This window comes from Rana temporaria, chromosome 11 (genome assembly GCF_905171775.1).
Source record: "Rana temporaria chromosome 11, aRanTem1.1, whole genome shotgun sequence".
Lineage (NCBI taxonomy): Eukaryota > Metazoa > Chordata > Amphibia > Anura > Ranidae > Rana > Rana temporaria.
Genome location: NC_053499.1, coordinates 69047354 through 69068203, shown reverse-complemented (window position 1 = coordinate 69068203; position 20850 = coordinate 69047354). Strand labels below are relative to the sequence as shown.

The 20850-nt window shown below is 41.7% G+C and overlaps 1 protein-coding gene across 2 annotated transcripts in view; it reads left to right on the top strand.

Moving 5' to 3' along the window:
* The window catches only part of CYLD (CYLD lysine 63 deubiquitinase), a 133070-nt gene that overhangs the window by 96521 nt on the left and 15699 nt on the right, over positions 1-20850 (top strand). For both annotated transcript variants that reach the window (XM_040328703.1, XM_040328702.1), the window contains 4 exons: positions 5368-5459; positions 7699-7765; positions 14517-14649; positions 16838-16946. In XM_040328703.1, coding sequence (XP_040184637.1) covers positions 5368-5459; positions 7699-7765; positions 14517-14649; positions 16838-16946 — 401 coding nt within the window. The remainder of the gene's footprint in view (positions 1-5367; positions 5460-7698; positions 7766-14516; positions 14650-16837; positions 16947-20850) is intronic.

Sequence of the window (20850 nt, the reverse complement as noted above, 5' to 3'; positions counted from 1 at the left end):
CTTACGTCAGTCGGATCTTAGCCTAATTTTGGCGTATCTTGCTTTCTGAATACAGAAAGAAGATATGCCGGTGCAGCTTTGAATTTACGCGCGGTATCAATAGATACGCCGTCGTAAATTCTTGCTGAATCTAGCCCCTAGACTTTGCAATATTTGCCCACTCTTTTTTGCAGAACTGCTCAAGTTCAGTTACATTTGATAGTGACCATTTGTGGACGGCAGTCTCCAAGTAATTTCACACATTTTCAATGGGGTTTAAGTCTGGGCTCTGACTAGGCCATGCAAGGACATTCACCTCGTTCTCCTTCAATGGCTGTGTGGTCTTTTTTGCTATGTGCTTTGGGTCATTGTCATGTTAGAAGGTAAACCTTCTTCCCCATGACAACTTTCTGGCAGAGGGCAGCAGATTTTCCTCAAGAATTTAAGTGCTCCAGTCCCTGTAGCAGAGAAATACCCCACAACAAGATATTACCACCTACATGCGGTACTGTAGGAATGGTGTTATTTGGATGGTAAGCAGTATTGGATTTCCGCCATATCATTTGGTGTTGAGGCTAAATTATTCGAATTTAGTCTCTTCTGACCATAACACCTTTTTCCATGTGGCCTCAGAATCTTCAAGGTGCGTTTTGGCAAAGCTCAGTTGTGACTGCATGTAGCCTTTCTTGTGGATTTTTTCTTCCAACCCTCCCATACAAGCCACATTTGTGGAGAATTTTGTGATATTGTCGCATGCATACAATGACCACTCTTTGTTACAAATTCCTGTAATTCTACAGAGTTCCCGTAGGCCTCTTGGTAGCCTTTCTGACCAGTTTCCTCCTGGCTCTTTCATCCAGTTTGGAGCGATATCCTGATCCAGGGAGAGTCAGTGTTGTACCAAATACCTTCCACTTAATAATAGACTTCACTGTGCTTGATAAAGCCTTTGAATTTGTTTGTATCCATCTCCTGACTTGTGCCTGTCCACAACGTTATCCCACAGATCTTTTGACTGTGCCTTGCCACCCACAGTTGATTGTTTGCTTTAATTGCACTATCAGGGACTGAAATGCTCCTGGAAAACTTTTTTCATGCTGAGCTAATTAAAATGACCACAGCTGATCACAGTTGAAAGTCAAATGGCTTTGTGTGCCATTAAGAAGGTGATTATCTACATCAGATTGTGTTTTACAAGCAATTTTTAAGAGGGGGTGTTTTTATTTTTATTTTTTTCTGACATGTTATATAGTTACCGAAGTCTGGTTGAAAAAAAACAAAACACAAGTCCATCTAGTTCAACCAATAAAAAGGGGAAACAATATATACTATCCTATATAGTTACATAGGTAAGGTTGAATAAAGACAACAGTCCATCCAGTTCACTGTGTGTGTAGAAAAATAATTTCCCATATCCCTGAATATTGTTTTCGCTAAGATTCTCATCAAAGAGTCTTTTAAAACTATCCATACTTCCTGCCAACACCACTGATTGTGGAAGAGAGTTCCACATCCTTACAGCCCTGACAGTTAAAAAAAAACCTACACAGCTTAAAGGAGAAGTCCAGACAGATATTTGTAGGCTGGGCTTCTCCTCTGAGTCACAGGAGTGTAATTCGTTTTGCACTCCTGTGGCCCGTTTTCAGAAGAGAGCGGTCTAAAGTCCTGACTACCAAATCTGCATCCGCCAGCTGCCTTGATTGATGGCAGTCTCAGCTCCCCGCTGAGACTGTCGTTTCCCACCCCTCCATAGCTCAGCTCTCCAATGAGCGTGGAGAAGCAGAGAGAGACTCTGACTGACAGTCAGCATCGCTCTGCTCGGGGATCTGTGAAAATTTGAGCCATCGGCGGTGTTCGTGGCTCAGTTCTCAGTGCAGAGAAGGTGGGGGACAGATACAGCATCAGTCTGATGTTGCATCCACATAGGTAAGTATGAATCGAACATGAAAAAAAAAATGCTTCTTTTTTAAAGAAGAACTATGGTCAAAATGAAAAAATCATTGTGTTATGTAACTATACAGTCTGTTAAACATCTCAGTGGTTGTTTTGCTAAAAACAGGATTTTGACATATCTACCTTGTCCCCTGCAGCTGAAAGCTCTTATGTTCACTTCCTTTAATGAGGAGACAACAGTGCTGCCTCTGTTTCTAAATGCCTGTTGCCCACTTTTGCATGTTGTCTCTCTGAAGAGACTACAGCGTGCCCTCCTGACATCACTGAGGGAGGTGCTACTCCAGTCAATGGAAAGCTCTGGCATTTCATTCTCCACAGAAGTCCCAATGAGACTCCACCCACTTCCAATCACAGCCGGCCTGTGAAGCCCTGCCCACTCCTGTCTATGTTCCGTCTTTGCCCACCCACTGCTCTGTGTCTATACAGGCTGCTCCCAGCTTGGCTTTTCTTCTGTCAGTTTACTAGTTACCAGAAGAGAACGGGCAGAAAGAAACACACAGATTAACTAGTTACGAACCGCCCGCCTCAGTTGTACTGCGGCAAGTTTGCTCCCCTGCGCAAATCGCCATCATTGTGTCTTGGGCGTGTACACAGCGATATGTGGATGTGCGCACACACGCACATTCACAAAATGGGGAACCAACCGGTGGGTCCAGTGGACTCGATGCCTGCCAGCCACCCGCAATCGCTCCAGAGACAGGCAAAACGGGGATCTGTCAGTGTAAACTGGTCCCCATCCTGTCAGGGGAGGAGAGAGACATTGTCTGTTCCTAGTGATTAGGAACAATGATCTCTCTCCTTCTCCAGTCAGCCCAGCCCCCATACAGTTAGTGACACCTCCTGGGGAACACACTTAACCCCTTGATCACCCCCTAGTGTTAACCCCTTCTTTGCTATTGACATTTATACAGTAATCAGTGGCTATTTGTAGCTCCGATCGCTGTATAAATGTCAGTGGTCCCAAAAAAGTGTCCGATCTATCCCCTGCAATGTTGCAGTCCCGATAAACATCACAGATCGCCACCATTACTAGTAAGAAAAAAATTATGATAAAAATGCCATAAATACATCCCTTAACTTTTGCGCAAACCAGTCATTATCCGTTTATTTTATTTTTTGTTTTTGATTTTTTTTTTAACAAAAATATGTAGAATACATATTGTCCTAAACTGATGAAGACATTTTTTTTATTTTTTTGGGGGATATTATAGCAAAAAGTAAAAATATATATATATATATATTTTTCCAAATTGTCACTCTTTTTTTGTTTATTGCGCAAAAAAGAAAAACCGCATAGGTGAACAAATACTACCAAAAGGAAGCTTGTTTGGGTACAACATCACACGCGCAATTGTCAGTTAAAAAAGTGCTGTATCGCAAAAAATGGCCTGGTCATTAAAGGGGTTGTAAAGGTTCGTGTTTTTTCACCTTAATGCATACTGTCAAGGCAAAAAAAAACAGCAAAGCATAATTTATTTTGCTCCAGCAGGGGAAAAAATCCTTCCTGATCCCCCAAGAGGCAATTGGATATTCCCTGGATCAACTTTACCTATAAATGTTGGTATCCAATTATATTATGTACATTTAGAAAATTTGTACTGAGTAAATACAGCTGGATAAAACAAAAATGGTGTCTGTCTTCATTTCAGGCTGCAAAGCAACAAAACGTGATCATTTTAAAGTGGATGATTCTTTTTCTATACCCACTGTATGATAAATAAATGTTTGCTATGCTGAGAAGTAGACTATGGCAATACAATGTCATAATAATGGCCAGGTCAGTAATAGTTTTCTTTCTTGTACATTGAGGGACACAGGAAATCTTTACCTTTGGGTTATAGTGCCGTCTATAGGAAAAATGGACACTGGCAACAAAACAAACTGCTTTGTTGCACAAAATAACCCTGCCCACAACCAGCATGCCTCAGCTAGTGCATTTTAGCTAGTGTCCTCAGGAGAGTGTTCAGCTCTGCTGTTCTCTGTTCGTTTGCAAGATTTGTTTTTACTTGTTTTTGAATCCTCTCTCCTACAGCTGTCTCTGGACCCGTGTTTGGCTCTCAGCATCAGAGTAAGGGCTCTTTCACACGGAGCGGATCCGTTTCGATCCGCCCTGTTAGCCCGTTTGGCTCAGCGGGGATTCCTCCGTAAATCCCCGCTGAGCTGTCGGCGGACAGGGCGGTCCCCGCACACAGTGCAGAGACCGCCCTGTCTCTCCTCCGCTCTCCCCTATGGGGAATCGGATAAATATGGACCGTGTGTCCGTATTCATCCGATCCGTTCCGCCGGACGGAAGAAAAATAGGGTTTTTTTCCATCCGCAAAAGCGGATCTTTGCGGAGGCGGATGGTTGCAGACGTTGGCGGATTCTTCATCCGCTAACGTCTACAATCCCATAGGGATGCATTACAAGTCCGTAAACGGACTTGTAATAAACGGGCCGTTTGTCCGTACGTCTGAAAGGGGCCTTAGTTTTCTGTCTTTTCTACCTTGTTTCAGATATTGTTGGTCTCTCACTTCTCGATTACGATCTTTGTACAGGGAGTCTCCCCTATAGCTCCCATTCGTTCATTCTCCTGTGACATCGTGGGACGCAAGTATTTTTTAAATCTGTATACCAGAAACTGCAGTTTCAATGCATTAGAGTCATTCACCTACTCTCACCTGTATGGTGGTGTTTTTTGTAGCCATCACCTCTGTGAGGCAATTGTCTGAACACAAGGTCTCCTTCTGTCAGGAACTCTTTCTGGTTTTGCATAGGGACAATGTAATGTTGATATCCAGGACGTCTTTGTTGTCTAAGGTAGTTTCTTGTTATCCCATGTGGACCCTGTAAGGGTGAATTCGGCTTCTTGTCGCCCTGCTCTAGTAGGCTCAGGCAGACCATCATCAAAGCTTATGGTTTTTAAGAATCGTGTTGCACCCCGTTTCTGTTAAGGCACTCTGTACTAGATCTGTAAGTACTTCTTGGTCTTATCGGCATCGAGCATATATTCCCAGATTTGCAAGGCTACAGCCTGGTCTTGTTTTGTTTTCAAAGTTCTACCAGGCGGATGTTCAGGCCTCATCTAATGCCAGCTATGAGCTTACAGTACTTCAGGTGGCTTTAGAAAATGTAGGTAGTACCCAATTGCCTATTTTCTTGGGCCTGTTAGAATTTGTATAACCACCCCTCTGACTGCTTTTGGTCGCCCTAAAGGTTAAAGACTTCTTGTTCTCTCACTAAACAAGCGGGAAAAGGATTTTATGGTGAGTGCAAACTCATATTTGCTCTGAGTCTATTGAGGGATACAGATGAACAGTAAGACCCAAAGGCTAAAGATTTCCGGTACCCTCAATGGACTCCAAAAATAGGATATTACAGTGAATACAAAAATCCTTTTTTTGTTGTTGTGGTCACCAGTTTTTAATTTATATTATGTTTTATCTTTACCTTTAGATATGGATATGTATGTGCAACAAAAATAATGAAACTAAGGAAAATTTTGGAGAAAGTGGAAGCTGCATCAGGATTTACATCAGAAGAAAAAGGTTTGTGTCTACTAGTGTTTTATAAGACAACCATGGTTATTTCAGCACAACTCTGGCCTCTTAGGTTGAGAACAGAGGGCCAGATTCACAGTAGAAATACGCCGGCGTATCTACTGATACTCTGGCATATTTTCAAATTTGCCGCGTCGTATCTTTAGTTTGAATCCTCAAACCAAGATACGACGGCTTTAGGCTTCGATCCGACAGGCGTACGGCTTCGTACGCCTTCGGATCGTAGGTGTAATAATTCGGCGCCCGCTGGGTGGAGTTTGCGTATTTTTCCGCGTCGGGTATGCTAATTAGCTGTTTACGGCGATCCACGAAGGTACTCGCGTTCGTCGCATTCTCTTACGTCGTCGCTAGTCGGCGTATAGTTACGCCTGCTATTTCATGGCTTATATTTAGACTGCCCATGTTAAAGTATGGCCGTCGTTCCCGCGTCAAATTTTAATTTTTTTTTTTTTGTGTAAGTCGTCTGTGAATAGGAAAGGATGTAACGCACGGCGCCCTTCAAAAGATTACAAAGCACGGAGGTAAATTTCAAAACGGAGCATGCGCAGTACGTTCGGCGCGGGAACGCGCCTAATTTAAATGATACACGCCCCATTTGAATTAGGCGGGCTTGCGCCGGACGCATTTACGCTACGCCGCCGCAAGTTTACAGGCAAGTGCTTTGTGAATCAAGCACTTGCACTTAAAACTTGCGGCGGTGTAACGTAAATGGGATACGTTAGACCGCCGCAAATGTACCTGAATCTGGCTCAGACTCTTTTTAGGGGACATAAAGGAACTTGTGGCTGCTGTTTTGGAAAATGTTATTAATTGCTCTTGAATCCTCCTACTTTTCTATTACTATTTTAAGTTTCTAAACGTTTGGTAATGAAGGCAGGTTATCAGTTTATAGCTAGCAGGAAAGGTGCATTTGGAATGGGTAACTCATAGAAGCATGTTACCAAACACTGGAACATACTGTGTATAGAATGATAAAACAGAGTAAAGCTTTCCTGGAGATCATCCCTATAGATATTTATGATTTTACATTATGAAAATAATCTTTAAAGCTGAAGTTTACTCTGCTTGTAGTTTGCCTTCCCCTGCTACCCTACCACCTTTCCCTACCCAATCAACATGCTATGGAAATTTTTCTATTTTTATTATTTAAAGCTCACAATGTGCAGTGTAATCAGAGTAAGCTATTTCTGTACAGCAGAGAGCCTGTAAAGCAGTGTAAGAATGAAGGTAAGACTAGAGTTCAGCTTTAAAGCAAGCCATAGCTGATCTCTGCAAACAGCATGGAGAACTTCATTCTGGAAGTTGACCGTAGAAGAAATTATGTATTTGAGGTTGATTCCCTAAATGGCTAAGCTTCCCCCCCTAAACTGCTGACAGAATGATTTTAGAAACCTGAGCTCATCTCCCGGTTGTCCCTATTCCCCTAGCTGTGGTTTAGAAGCCTTCCAACATTCTAATCTTAATTGCAAAGACAAAGAAGGTGCTTCGGGAAGAGGGGGGAATCTGCTTAGCTGCTAAGAGAACAACCCGAACTTCTTAATTTTTTCTGCTGTGAATTTTTGAGAATTAATTTATCCAGAGTAAAAGCAGCTACAGAGGTCAGTGTGTACATGTTTTGAAGCTCATTTTCTGCATGTAAAAAATAGGAGAATACTTTACTGCCTATAGCCTGTCCATAGATTCACTTTAATGTACAGTATATTTAAAAAAAAAAAAAAGCACACTCATTCACTCTCCCTAGCCCCACTAAAATCTGTACTAGAAACCACGCTGTTTCCTTACCTTAGGGAGATGACTACAGCTTAATTCTAGCTGCAGCTTTGTTTTGATTCTTTGCTTGTGCTGGCTGCATCTGCACTTTGAAATCTTATAGACTTCTATAATAATTATATTTAGTGATTGTTTGCAAAGAGTTTTATCATGATTTTTAGGATATATATATATATATATATATATATATATATATATATATATATATTAGGTATATCTTATCAGGTAGTCTATTTGAGTGTGACTAATGCACGAAGAAGGTGGTTAGATTGTAAATAATGGAAGTAGACATTGGTAAAATGCAGCTGCTTGTAAGGCAATACCAGATGTACAGTCCTGTGGACCATTTCCACACTTTGCTATCTAACTCAGTCTAGTGGTGATGCAAGGTGTGTTAAAGATAAAAGTGGAGCTGGAGAACATCAGATTTTCTATGATGTGTTTGTTTTCTCAACAGATCCTGAAGAATTTTTGAATATCTTGTTCCATCATATATTAAGAGTAGATCCCCTCTTAAAAATAAGGTAACATTTATTTAAAGTAAGAAAGAACTCATGGTGCTAAAAGTAATACAATGTTTACAATGACCTAACAATTACAGTAAAGGGAACAAAGTGTAAAAAAAAAAAAAAAAAGTAAACATTATTATTAGGCTAATAAATATGAAATATTTTTAATGTATAATTTGTATTTATTTTAATGATAAAAAGTAAAACTTTTTTTATTATAATGTCACTGTCTATTATTAGATGTAGGGATGAGCCGAACACCCCCCCCCCCCCGGTTCGGTTCGCAGCAGAACATGTGAACAGGCCAAACATTTGTTTGAACACGCAAACACTGTTAAAGTCTATAGGATATGAATATGAAAAATCAAAAGTGCTCATTTTAAAGGTTAATATGCAAGTTATTGTCATACAAAGTGTTTGGGGACCTGGGTCCTGCCCCAGGGGACATGTATCAATGCAAAAAAAAAAAAAAAGTTTTTTCGGGAGTAGTGATTTTAATAATGCTTAAAGTGAAACAATAAAAGTAAAATATTCCTTTACATTTTGTACCTGGGGGGTGTCTATAGTATGCCTGTAAAGTACTCGTGTTTAGAACAGTCCCTGCACAAAATGAAATTTCTAAAGGAAAAAAAGTCATTTAAAACTACTTGCGTGTATAATTAATTGTCGGGTACCACAATACAGATAAAAGTAATTTTAAAAACACTGCATGGGTTCCCCCCTAGTCCATTACCAGGCCCTTTGGGGCTGGTATGAATATTAACCGGACCCCCGTTTAAAAAAAAAAATGCATTGATACCGAGGTCCCCAAACACTTTTTATGACAATAACTTGCATATTAACCTTTAAAATTAGCACTTTTGATTTCTCCCATAGACTTTTAAAGGGTGTTCCGCGGCTTTCGAATTTGCCGCGAACACCCCAAATTGTTCGCTATTCGGCGAACACCTGATGTTAGAGTCAAACTTATGTTCGACTCGAACATCGGGCTCATCCATAATTAGATGACAGAAATGTAATCTTGTAGACTTACTGAAGTTCCACTTTAAATTTAGCAACAACTATCCAATTTGTCTTCCTAAACAATCTTACAAACAACTATAGGCAAAACGTAAAAAATAAAATAAAAATGTGGACAGAGTGGAGAGAGATTGGAACACCTATTAGGTTTTTACTGCAGTCTGTGACCCCCGTTTGGGAGAATCACTCTATTTGTCCTGTTTACCATTTGTGATTGAAAGTGAAAGTAAAAGAAAATCCCACATTTTGAGTTGTCCACAGAAAAGTAATAGAGGGGAAATTTTCCAATGGGGGCACATTAGTTTCGATGATCTGGGGGTCCAGAAGGAATTCCATTCATTTACATGGGTTTTCTCTCGCTTCCTGTTTTGGCTATGGGACATGAAGTAAAGTTATAACTTCCTAATGTGACACAGATGGCAAAAAATAAACTGATAAGGATTATAACCCTCTCTTATTCTATCAAGTTTTGCCTATAGTTTTAAATGCAGGCCCTTTCAATAAATAGTTGTGGGTAAACATAAAAGATTGTACCATCAGACTCTAAAGAATGTGTGGCCAGCTTTTGTGAATCCTGCAATGAGGTTCCTACACCAAAGTTTCTAGGCTCCCTGGCACTGCTATTAGGGGTCTTTACCTATTTTTTTATTAATTTGTATTCATTTTACATATCTGAAAATAAAACAGAAGCTGGTAAACTTCCCATTCCTAGTAAAATATTGGAGAGTCCATGCCATGCAGAGCTGAAAACCCTAGTGGGGAGACCGTTGCATGTAGTAGGTGTATTAGCTGACAAATATGAGTTTTAGAAGTTGCAGGCATTGCATTGAAAAAAGTTGTGTTATTCTCACCCATTGAACAATTCATAAAGTCTTGTATGTATCTCAGGTTTTTGCTAATATCCTGCTGAGAAAAATCAGACTTTTTGGCTAGCTTCTCTTTAGACCTCTGAATCTTCGACCACCAAACACTGTCTGATGCCATCTTTCTCAAGTCCCTGATGGACCAACCTGCAAACAAGGACTCAGGCCCCGTACACACGTCCGAGAAACTCGACGGGCAAAACACATTGTTTTGCTCGTCAAGTTCCTTGTGAAGCTGCAAAGTTTCCTCATTGACTAACGAGGAAATAGAGAACATGTTCTCTATTTGGCCCGACGAGATCCTCGTCGGTTTCCTCGGCCAAAAGTGTACACACGACCGGGTTTCTCGGCAGAATACGGCTACGATCGAGTTTCTGGCTGAATTCTGCCGAGAAACTCGGTCGTGTGTACGGGGCCTCACAGTTCTCTGCAGTTACTCCCAGTCTGAAAGACTCAGTTTTGGCTCTTACTGATGCAGTTTGCACCACTTTAAAACTCAAGAATCAGCCCATAGCCTCTACCAGTGCTGTCCACACTCTAGCCTCCTTTAGGGCTCCTAAAACTGCCAAGACCTTCCAAGTGTACCTGCTGCTCGCAGTCTTTGAAGACTGGAAACATTCTGACCACCTCTTTGTACTTCCCAAGCGTCTACCAGCCACGTACCTATTTGAGGAGGATTTTGTTAAATAGTGGCAGACCTCTGTGAATCTTGCAGTCTGCATTCTTAATTAAGATTCCACCATCCTATTGGAGAATGCACCTATGTTTAAGAATGCCAACAAGTGAGTGAAAGCCCTTTATAGTTTTATTTTTCTAATTAGCAGGCCCTGCACTGCAATCTGTCCTGGTTGTGACCATAGATTGCCAAACACTAGCTCACTGGTTTAAGGTCATTAGAAGGGATCTGATCACTTTGGCAGTTGGTCTATTTGTCATAGAGCATTTGGAACTAATACTGCAGTTTTGAACTACAGTGGTGTGTGGGTTGTTGGTCTCCTACCCCATCTCCCGTATGAGCTTTCCTATGAGTTGAAGGATGCCTTAGCTAAAGTGTTGAAATGCAGTACCAACATACAAAAGTGCTAGCTTTGCCCTGTGACATTAAACCTCTCTTCGGGGTTGGTTTGGGTACTTTTTGTCAGGGATATCACCAGTGGCAAGAGTACCCATCTTTCTCCGAAGAAACCTGGGGCTCAGTCTGGTAAGACCCACCCCTCAACTGAGGCCAAGAAAAGTCTCTTTAGTTACTGCATGGTCTCAACCTCCAAACCCAAGTCTAGCCCCAGTCCTTATGCAAATATTGGATTTTTAAGCCCCAAAAACCCTAGGATAAATATTCCTCAGCATTAAAGGGGACTTGCGCTTTCCAGAGTGGGAGAGTTTATTAGTCTTTGTGGACACTTGGATAACATTCATATCAGATACTTGAGTCCAGGAAGTGAGTTACAGGGGCTGCAGGCTGGAATTTTGCTCCTAGCCCCCTAGTTCATTTTCTCCAACCTGCTTCTGTCCCCGCAAAATTTAGCAGATCACCATGCAGGCCTGGCAGGTTTTCTGGAGCAGAACATCATTGCTCCAGACCCTTTGGCAGAATGGTTCCAGGGGTTCTACTCCAACCTGTTCACCTTTCCAAAACCAAAAGCTGGCATCTGCCCCATCTTGGATCTTAAGGCCCTAAATTTCTTTATTTAGGCCCAGACATTCTGCATGGAATTCATTAGGTCTGTCATAGCTTTCCTTCAGCAGGGAGAATGTCTTGCTTCTGTGGACATCAAGGATAAGTATCTGCATGCCCATCCTCTGTACTTTGGGCATTTATCAAGGTGCTTGTCCCTGTGTTAGCCCTACTGTGTTTTCAGGGCATCCCCTTTGTGGAATATCTGGACACCCTCCTGCAGACCTTACAGAGATTTGGCTGGGTCCTGAACTTTCAAGCTGAACTAATATTCTGAACATGTACGTAGGTCCCGTATGTAAGTAAATAATGATTACACCACACATGAGGTATCGCTTCAAACGTCAGGGTGAGAGCCGTAATTCTAGCACCAGACCTTCTATTTTAACACAAAATTTGTAACCTGTATAGGCCTTTAAAATTTCATTTATAGATAATTTTAATGTACTTTAATTTGCTGCAATTCCATGGGCATGCACAATTTTAGAGCCTGACTATTTACTTGATTTAACATCATCTTTTATATTTTACCAAATAGATGGGTATTATATTGTGTTTTATTTTTTTTAAATGGCTGCACTAATATCATGCAACATAAAAATTTGCAGCAACCACCATTTCATTCTCTAGGGCCTCTGCTTTCAAACATATATGATGTTTGGGGGCTCTTAAGTAAAAAGTGCAGATTTTTAACTTGTATGTGAGAAATCATTTTGCCCCTGTACAAATCATTAGTAAGACCTCATCTGGAATATACAGTTCAGTTTTGGGCACCAGTTCACAAAAAGGATATTGGGGAACTGGAGAAAGTGCAGAGAAGGGCAACCAAACTGATAAGAGGCATGGAGGAACTCAGCTATGAGGACAGATTAGAGGAACTGTATTTTTTCTCTCTTGAGAAGAGGATAATAAGCGGGGATATGATGAATGTGTATAAATGCATAAGGAGTCCATATAGTGAACTTGGTGTACAGGTTTTTACTTGCAGGTCATTAAAGAGGACAGGGGGGCATTTTTTACGTCTAGAACAGGAGTCTCCATACTTTTCACGCGAAGGGCCAGTTTACAGTCTTTCAGACTTCAGGGGGGCCAGATTCTGACCAGTCAGGGTAGAAAATGCCCCAGGGCCGAGCATCAGTGAGAATAAACATGGCCCCAGTGATGGCGGGCAGTAGGAGGAGGAATAGTGCTCCATCATTGCTATTCGTCTAAGAAATGTTGTCCCATTGTTGGTGCCATTGGGAGGAATAGTGCCTCATATCGTTGGGAGCAATACTGCCCCAAGGGCCGGATGAAGGCTAGCAAAGGGCCGCAGTTGGGAGACCCCTGGTCTAGAGGAAAGAAGATTTAACCTACACATACAGAAAGAGCTGTGAAAATGTGGAATTGATTCCCTCGAGAACTGGTTCTGGCAAACTCAGTAGATTTTTATTTTTTTTATTTTTTTTAAAGAGCTAGACGCATTCCTACATGCACAAAAGAAATCTGGATACTAATATTTAGAGGTATTAATGCGAGGGGTATTTGATCAAGGGAATATCTGATTGCCTCTTGGGGGATCAGGAAACTCCCCCCCCCCCCCCCCATTTGAGCAAATTGGAACTGTGGGTATAGGATTGTGTATGTACCGTATATACTCGAGTATAAGCCGACCCGAGTATAAGCCAAGGTACCTAATTTTACCACAAAAAAATGGGAAAACGTATTGACTCGAGTATACTGTAAGCCTAGGGTGAGAATGCAGCAGCTATTGTAAGCGGAAAAGAGGGTCAACAATGCCCATTTGCACGCCTCACTGTGCCTATTGCAAACTCACTGTGCCAACCTCACTGTGCCCATTGCAACCTCACTGTGCCAATCTCACTGTGCCCATTGCAACCTCACTGTGCCAATCTCACTGTGCCCATTGCAACCTCACTGTGCCAATCTCACTGTGCCCATTGCAACCTCACTGTGCCCATTGCAACCTCACTGTGCCAACCTCACTTTGCCCATCCTCACTGTGCCCACTGCAGCCTCACTGTGCCCGAGTCAGTGTACCTGAAATTATTGACAGGCTGCGGGCGTCCATTCATTGTTTAAAAGTCACGGTCTCCTCCTGGTCCCTTCCGTGATAGGTGGATAGCAGCCAAGTTTTTCAGCCCTTTTTTAAAGGCTGAAAATACACCCCTGTATAAAAAAAAAATTCACTGTAGGTTATTCTGGTTGAAAAAAAAAATCCATCTAGTTCAACCGATTAAAAAAAACACACAACCACACAAATATAAAACATCTACCGTATATACTCGAGTATAAGCCACTTTCTCTCATCCTCGGACTCGGTTTCCCAGCAGACACTGTGTTCAGTGTTCCGCCAATCACGGACGTCTTTTCATCCTCGGACAAGAGGACGTCCGTGATTGGCGGAACACTGAACACAGTGTCTGCTGGGAAACCGAGTCTGAGGATGAGAGAATGTTTGTGATAGGCGGAACTGTGTCTGCTGAGAAACGCCTATCACGGAAGGGACCAGGAGGAGAGTGCGACTTTTAAACAATGGACGCCCGCAGCCCGTCAATAATTTCAGGTACACTGACTCGAGTAGAAGTCGAGAGGGGTATTTAAAAAAAAAAGGGCTGAAAAACTTGGCTTTTACTCGAGTACATACGGTAGATGTTTTATATGTGTGTGTGTGTGTGTGTTTTTTTTAATCGGTTGAACTAGATGGATTTTTTTTTTCAACCAGACTAACTACAGTGAATTTTTTTTTTTATACAGGGGTGTGTAGACTTTTTATAACCACTGTATGTAGCTATTTAAAAAATCTATTAGCTTCATATTTAACTATACATTTCAAGTTATCATTTTATAATGTACATTTCAATCTGGTTGGTGGCTAATAGTTACCCAACGCAGCTCATCCCTCAGACAAGGCATACATCTGAAATATAAAATGTGGATAGTGTGACACCTAGTGGAATGTATTGGAAATAGACTATGTTAAAAGTTATTTCTTTTTAGTGTGTCTCATTTTAATTTATTGTCCTTTCCTTCTTTTTGACATTTGAGAGTGTGTCAGTGGAACCAGAGAAATGTTTTCCCATCCACCTATGAATAGACATTGGCTAGGCACAAGACCCCTTGACCTTTATTGATGTTTCTATGTACAAATAAAACTAGAACATTCTATATTTTTTGGTTTAATTTAATGATCTTTCTTTGGTTTCAGGTCGGCAGGTCAGAAAGTACAAGACTGTTACTTTTATCAAATCTTCATGGATAAAAATGAGAATGTTGGGGTTCCCACCATACAGCAGCTACTTGAGTGGTCATTTATAAACAGCAATCTGAAGTTTGCAGAGGTGAAAGACAAATTCCTATGTCCTTATTGTATGGTTCCATATGCAGGTTCAATATACAGTATATAAAAGGGCACATGTGGGTTGCAACCCTCCAACATTCTTTATTGTGAAGCTATTTGGCATACACTATATATAACTAAAAGTATTGGGACGCAGTCTTTACATGCACATGAACTTTAATGACATCCCATTCTTAGCCAGTAGGGTTAATTATTGCATTGGCCCACCCTTTGCAGCTATAACAGCTTCAACTCTTCTGGAAAAGCTGTTCACAAGGGTTAGGCGTGTGTCTATGGGAATGATTGACCATTCTCCCAGAAGCGCATTTCTGAGGTCAGGTATAAACATTCCCATAGACACACTCCTAAACCTTGTGGACAGCATTCCCAGAAGAGTTGAAGCTGTTATAGCTGCAAAGGGTGGGCCATCTCAATATTGAACCCTACAGACTAAGACTGGGATGCCATTAAAGTTCATGTGCATGTAAAGGTTGGCGTCCCAATACTTTTAGTAATATAGTGTATGCCAAAATAGCTTCACATTAGTCTCATTGCACACCACTGCAATCCTTTAGAAAAGGCCCTACAATTTCCAGCAAGGTCACCAGTGCAGATTTTTGTGCTGAAAACTTTATTTTTAGGTAACAAGAGCAAGGGGCCTTTGCCATGCTTGAACTGTGTGCATTAATCTTACATTCTTAAAGCGGGTTCCACCCAAAAGTGGAACTTCCGCTTTAAGCACTCCTGACCCCCTGACAATCTTCTGGGACATGTCACAGGTCCCTAAAGTGTGTTATTCTCTCCTGATGGCAGTGATGTCTTTCAGCAGGATAAGGCAATCTGCCACACTGCAAAAATGGTTCAAGAATGGATTGAGGAACACAGGGGCCCGGATTCACATACATCGGCGCATATTTATGCGGGCGTAGCGTATCTAATATACGCTACGCCGACGCGGTGCACAGATGCAAGCACTGGATTCACAAAGCACTCGCTGCCACTCGCTCTTAAAGATACGCTGGGTTTCCTCGGCGTAAGCCAGCGTAGGTGGAAGTGGGCGTGAGCCATGCTAATGAGGCGTGACCCCATGCAAATGATGGATTGAGCGCCATAAAGATACGAATAATGTACGGCGCATGCACCGTCCCGTGGACGCATCTCAGTGCGCATGCGCAGAATCACATCGGAACTACTCCCTAAGATGCGACAGATCACTGCCTAAGACGTGAACGTAACCTACGCCCAGCCCTATTCACGTACTACGTAAACGATAAAAGATACAACGGCTTGTGTTCCCTGGTCCATACCTTTGCATGAGTTGCGCCTCCTATATGGGGAATAACTTTACACCGGACGTACGACTTACGCAAACCGCGTATATTATGAATCGGCGTATCTCCCTCATTTGCATATGTGCATAGAAAATCTATGGGAGCAGCAAATGCGCCCATCATAAATATGCGCCCAAGATACGACGGCGTAGGAAAGTTACGTCGGTCGGATGAAGCCTATTTTCAGGCATATCTCAGTTTATGGACACGGCGCATAGATACGACGGCGCATACTTACGCGGCGTATCTGGAGATACGTCAGCGTAAGTGCTTTGTGAATCCGGGCCAATGAGTTTAAAATGTTGACTTGGCTTCCAAATTCTCCAGATCTCAATCCAACTGAGCATCTGTAGAATGTGCTGGAAAAACAAATCCAATCCATGTAGGGCCCCACTTTTCAACTTACAGGACTTAAAGGATCTGCTACTGACTGCTTGGTGCCAGATACCACAGCTTACCTTCAGAGGTCTAATTGTGTCTATGCCTTTACGGACCCGGGCTGCTTGGCAACAAAAGGGAGACATACACAATATTAGGTGGGTATTCATAACATTATGGCTGATTGCTGTGTAGGTGTATAAATCACATTCAAAGACAGTCAAACACAAGATGCCTTTTTATGTACCTCGCTTTGTGCCCAGGTCATAGTCAAGCCAGAATGTGCCTTCCCCAAACTATTGGCACAAGGCTAGAAGTGTACATTTGTCTTAAATACTTTATATGTGATGGCATATTGAACTCAGTGATTTGGAGGGTTGTTCACATACTGGTGGCCATATAGTGTAGCTTTTTATTTGAGTCGGTTTTATTTGTCCTTTCATTTGACATTATTTCTGTAATGTATTCATTGTTTAATAGGCTCCATCATGTCTAATAGTTCAGATGCCTCGATTTGGAAAAGACTTCAAGATGTTCAACAAAATATTTCCTTCCTTGGATTTGAATATTACAGACTTACTGGAGGATAGTGAGTAACAGAAATTTCCTTAACAGACACTTTTACTCTTTAAAGCAAAACTGTAACTGCTTAAAGTATATCCGTGAGGATAGAAAGGGTGAGCTTTTCACCAGATAGTCAAGTTATGATCAGAAAGACAGCCCGATGTCTGTACCTTTTAAAAACTGTCAGCATAGATAAATCCCTATTTCTATATCTCTGGATTTAATGTAATTTAGAACATTTAGGGCCAGATTCAGGTAGAATCGCCGCATCTCGGCGGCGGTGTAACACATCACATTTACGTTACACCGCCACAAGTTTTACGGGCAAGTGCTTGATTCACAAAGCACTTGCCTGTAAAGTTGCGGCGGCGTAGCGTAAATCCACCCAGCGCAAGCCCGCCTAATTCAAATGATCCGGGTAGGGGGCGTGGATCATTAAAATTAGGCGCGTTCCCGCGCCGATCGTACTGCGCATGCGCCGTCCCTAAAATTTCCCGACGTGCATTGCGCTAAATGACGTCGCAAGGACGTCATTGGTTTCGACGTTAACGTAAATGGCGTCCAGCGTCATTTACAGACGACTTACGCAAACGACGTTACATTTCAAATATCTCTTACGGAAACGGCGTAAATTTACTGCGACGGGCAAGCGTTTGTTCGTGAATCGGCGTAACGACTCATTTGCATATTCTACGCCGACCGCAATGGAATCGCCACCTAGCGGCCGGCCTAGAATTGCAGCCTAAGATCCGACGGTGTAAGTCACTTACACCTGTCGGATCTTAGGGCTATCTATGCGTAACCTGATTCTATAAATCAGGCGCATAGATACGACCGGCGGGACTCAGAGATACGACAGTGTATCAGGAGATACGCCGTCGTATTTTCTTTATGAATCCGGCCCTTAGTGTATAATTGTTTATTATTTTCAGAGAAAAATAACAATGTAGTTCTTTTTATAAAGGTAAATATTTGCGATATTGCAGATGAAAATGATAAAGTCCTTTTATCCAGTCAGCAGGTGAAGCTTGAAGCATCGTACACACGCACGGTTTTCTCGGCAAGAACCAGCAAGAAAACTGCTGGCAGAGCTTTCTTGCCGAGTAAACGGTGCATGTTTACAAGGCTTTCAGATTTCTCGTCAAGAAAACTGCCCAGAATCTCGACGAGAAAAATAGAGAACCTGCTCTCTATTTTCTCTGTAGTGTTTTCCTGCCGAGAAACCCGAGCGTCTGTATACTTACCTGTCGCTGTGGAAACCCGTGCATGCTCGAAATGACTTTGACGCATGCACGGTAGCTTCCAAGGGCAGTGTAGAGTGCAGCAAGATGGCGGCGACGGCATTGAATGTGACGAGCGCATGCTCGTCGTACGCTATGACGTCACCGCGTTCTTGCCATTCAAAAGAACGGCGGTTCTTTTGAATTGAGTGTGTGTACACCCGGGTGGCAAGAGATTCTTGCCAAGAATCTCGTCAGGAAAAACAATGTTTTTTTCCTGACGAGATTCTGGCCCGTGTGTACAGGGCTTGAGGCTCCTTTTATTGATGTCTTCATCTGCTAGATGTTTACTGAAACCCGACAGATAAATCATTAGAGAAGGGGAACTTTACCTACGAAACTGGATGATACAGAACAAGGAGTGGATAAAAGGCAGATGGGCCTAAAGGGAGCTACATCTTTAGCTAACCAGTAGTGCTTGGCAATCCTATGTTATAAAATGTATGTTTATTCAAAAACAAAGATTATATCCTTTTAGTAAAATACAGAAATTAAAAATGATTAAAAACCTAAAGTTAACATTAAAATACAATTTAAAGTAAAGCCATTTACGTTTTATAATTGTATATGTGAAATAGATCAGCTCTTTATTAGTCTAAAATCTTACCTCTGCCTGTTCCTTTTTTTACGCCCTAAAAACTCTCATCACAGGACCAGCCTGTTCATTGTACGGGTCACATTCAGTTTGTCTGCATCTGCTCTGTAACGGCCGATCAGGACTAATGCCGCGTACACACGATCATTTTTCAGCATGAAAAAAAAACAATGTTTTTCCAACTTCATCGTTAAAACGACGTTGCCCACACGGTCGTTTTAAAAAAGTTATCTAGCAAAGCGCGGTGACGTACAACACGTACGACGGCACTATAAAGTTCCATTCCGTGTTAGTAAAAGATGATTCACGCTCTTTTGTCTGTTACAGCATGATGAATGTGCTTATTCCATTATGAACGGTAGTTTTACTAGAACGAGCGCTCCCGTCTCATAACTTGCTTCTGAGCATGCGCGGGTTTTTAACATCGTTTTAGCCCACACATGATAATTTTTTACAACCCGAAAAACGACATCGTTTAAAACGATGTTTAAAAATGCAGCATGTTCGAATTTTTTTTTGTCGTTTTTCAGAACCTGGAAAATTATGTGAAGCCCACACACGATCATTTTAAAGGACATTTTTTAAAAACTACGTTTTTTTCATGCCGAAAAATGATCGTGTGTACGCGGCATAAAATGGTGATTTCTAGGCTGCAACGCACTAATACAATTATTAAAGAATATGAATTGCTAGAAGAAAGTAGCCTATACATACCTTTATGTACAGTGCAGAGAGGACATGTCTCCAGAAATGCAATGACAACAAAGCATTGATGTCCCTCTTGATGTGCATTCTTCTTTATCACAAATGTATGTCTTAAAGGGGTTGTAAAGGTACAATTTTTTTTCCCTAAATAGCTTCCTTTATCTTAGTGCAGTCCTCCTTCACTTACCTCATCCTTAAATTTTGCTTTTAAATGTCCTTATTTCTTCTGAGAAATCCTCACTTCCTGTTCTTCTGTCTGCAACTAAACACAGTAATGTGAGATTTTCTCCCTGGTGTGGAGTGTTGTGCTCGCCCCCTCCCTTGGACTACAGTAGAGTCAGGACACTCTCTAAGTTGCAGATAGAGAAAGGAGCTGTGTGTTAGTGGGCATCCTGACACTCCTGCTCGCCCCCTCCCCCCTCAAGGGAGGGGGCGAGCACGACACTCCACACCAGGAAGAAAGCCTTGCATTACTGTGGAGTTACAGACAGAAGAACAGGAAGTGAGGATTTCTCAGAAGAAATAAGGACATTTAAAAGCAAAATGGAAGGATGAGGTAAGTGAAGGAGGACTGCACTAAGGTAAAGGAAGCTATTTAGGAAAAATAAATTGTACCTTTACAACCCCTTTAAGATTATGTAAATGCAGTGCAACATCACACAAATAATGTATTATTACTCCAGTCACTAAAGACATATGCCCCGTACACACGATCGGAAATTCCGACACCAGAAGTCCAATGTGAGCTTCCGAATGGTATGCTCCATCGGACTTTTGCTGTCGGAATTTCTACCAACAAAAGATTGAGAGCTGGTTCTTAAATTTTCTGACGGAAAAAAATCCTATCGGAAAATCCAAACGTCTGTAGCAATTCCGACGCTCAAAATTCCGACGCATGCTCGGAAACAATTTGACGCATACTCGAAAGCATTGAACTTCATTCTCTCGGCTTGTCGTAGTGTTGTACGTCACTGCATTCCTGGCGGTCGAAAGTTCAGAGAACTTTTGTGTGACTGTGTGTATGCAAACCAAGCTTGACCGTAATTCCATCGGAAAAACCATCCAAGGTTTTTCCGACGGAAAATCTGATCGCGTGTACAGGGCATAAGATGTGCAAATGCAAACGTGCCAAATGTAAAAAGAACAATATTTACAGTGGCATGAGCTTGTGCTAACAGCCCTAAAAGCATAGTGGAAGACAAGGTGAGGAAAGGAAGAAAGAGTAAAAGAGAAAGAAGTACTTGGTGTGTTTTTATTTAAAATAGTACATTTTGTATAGAAGGTACAGTTATTGCTTAATAAGGTATAAGTGGAACTTTTTTCTTAATTTTTTTTTTTAATAGTTTGTA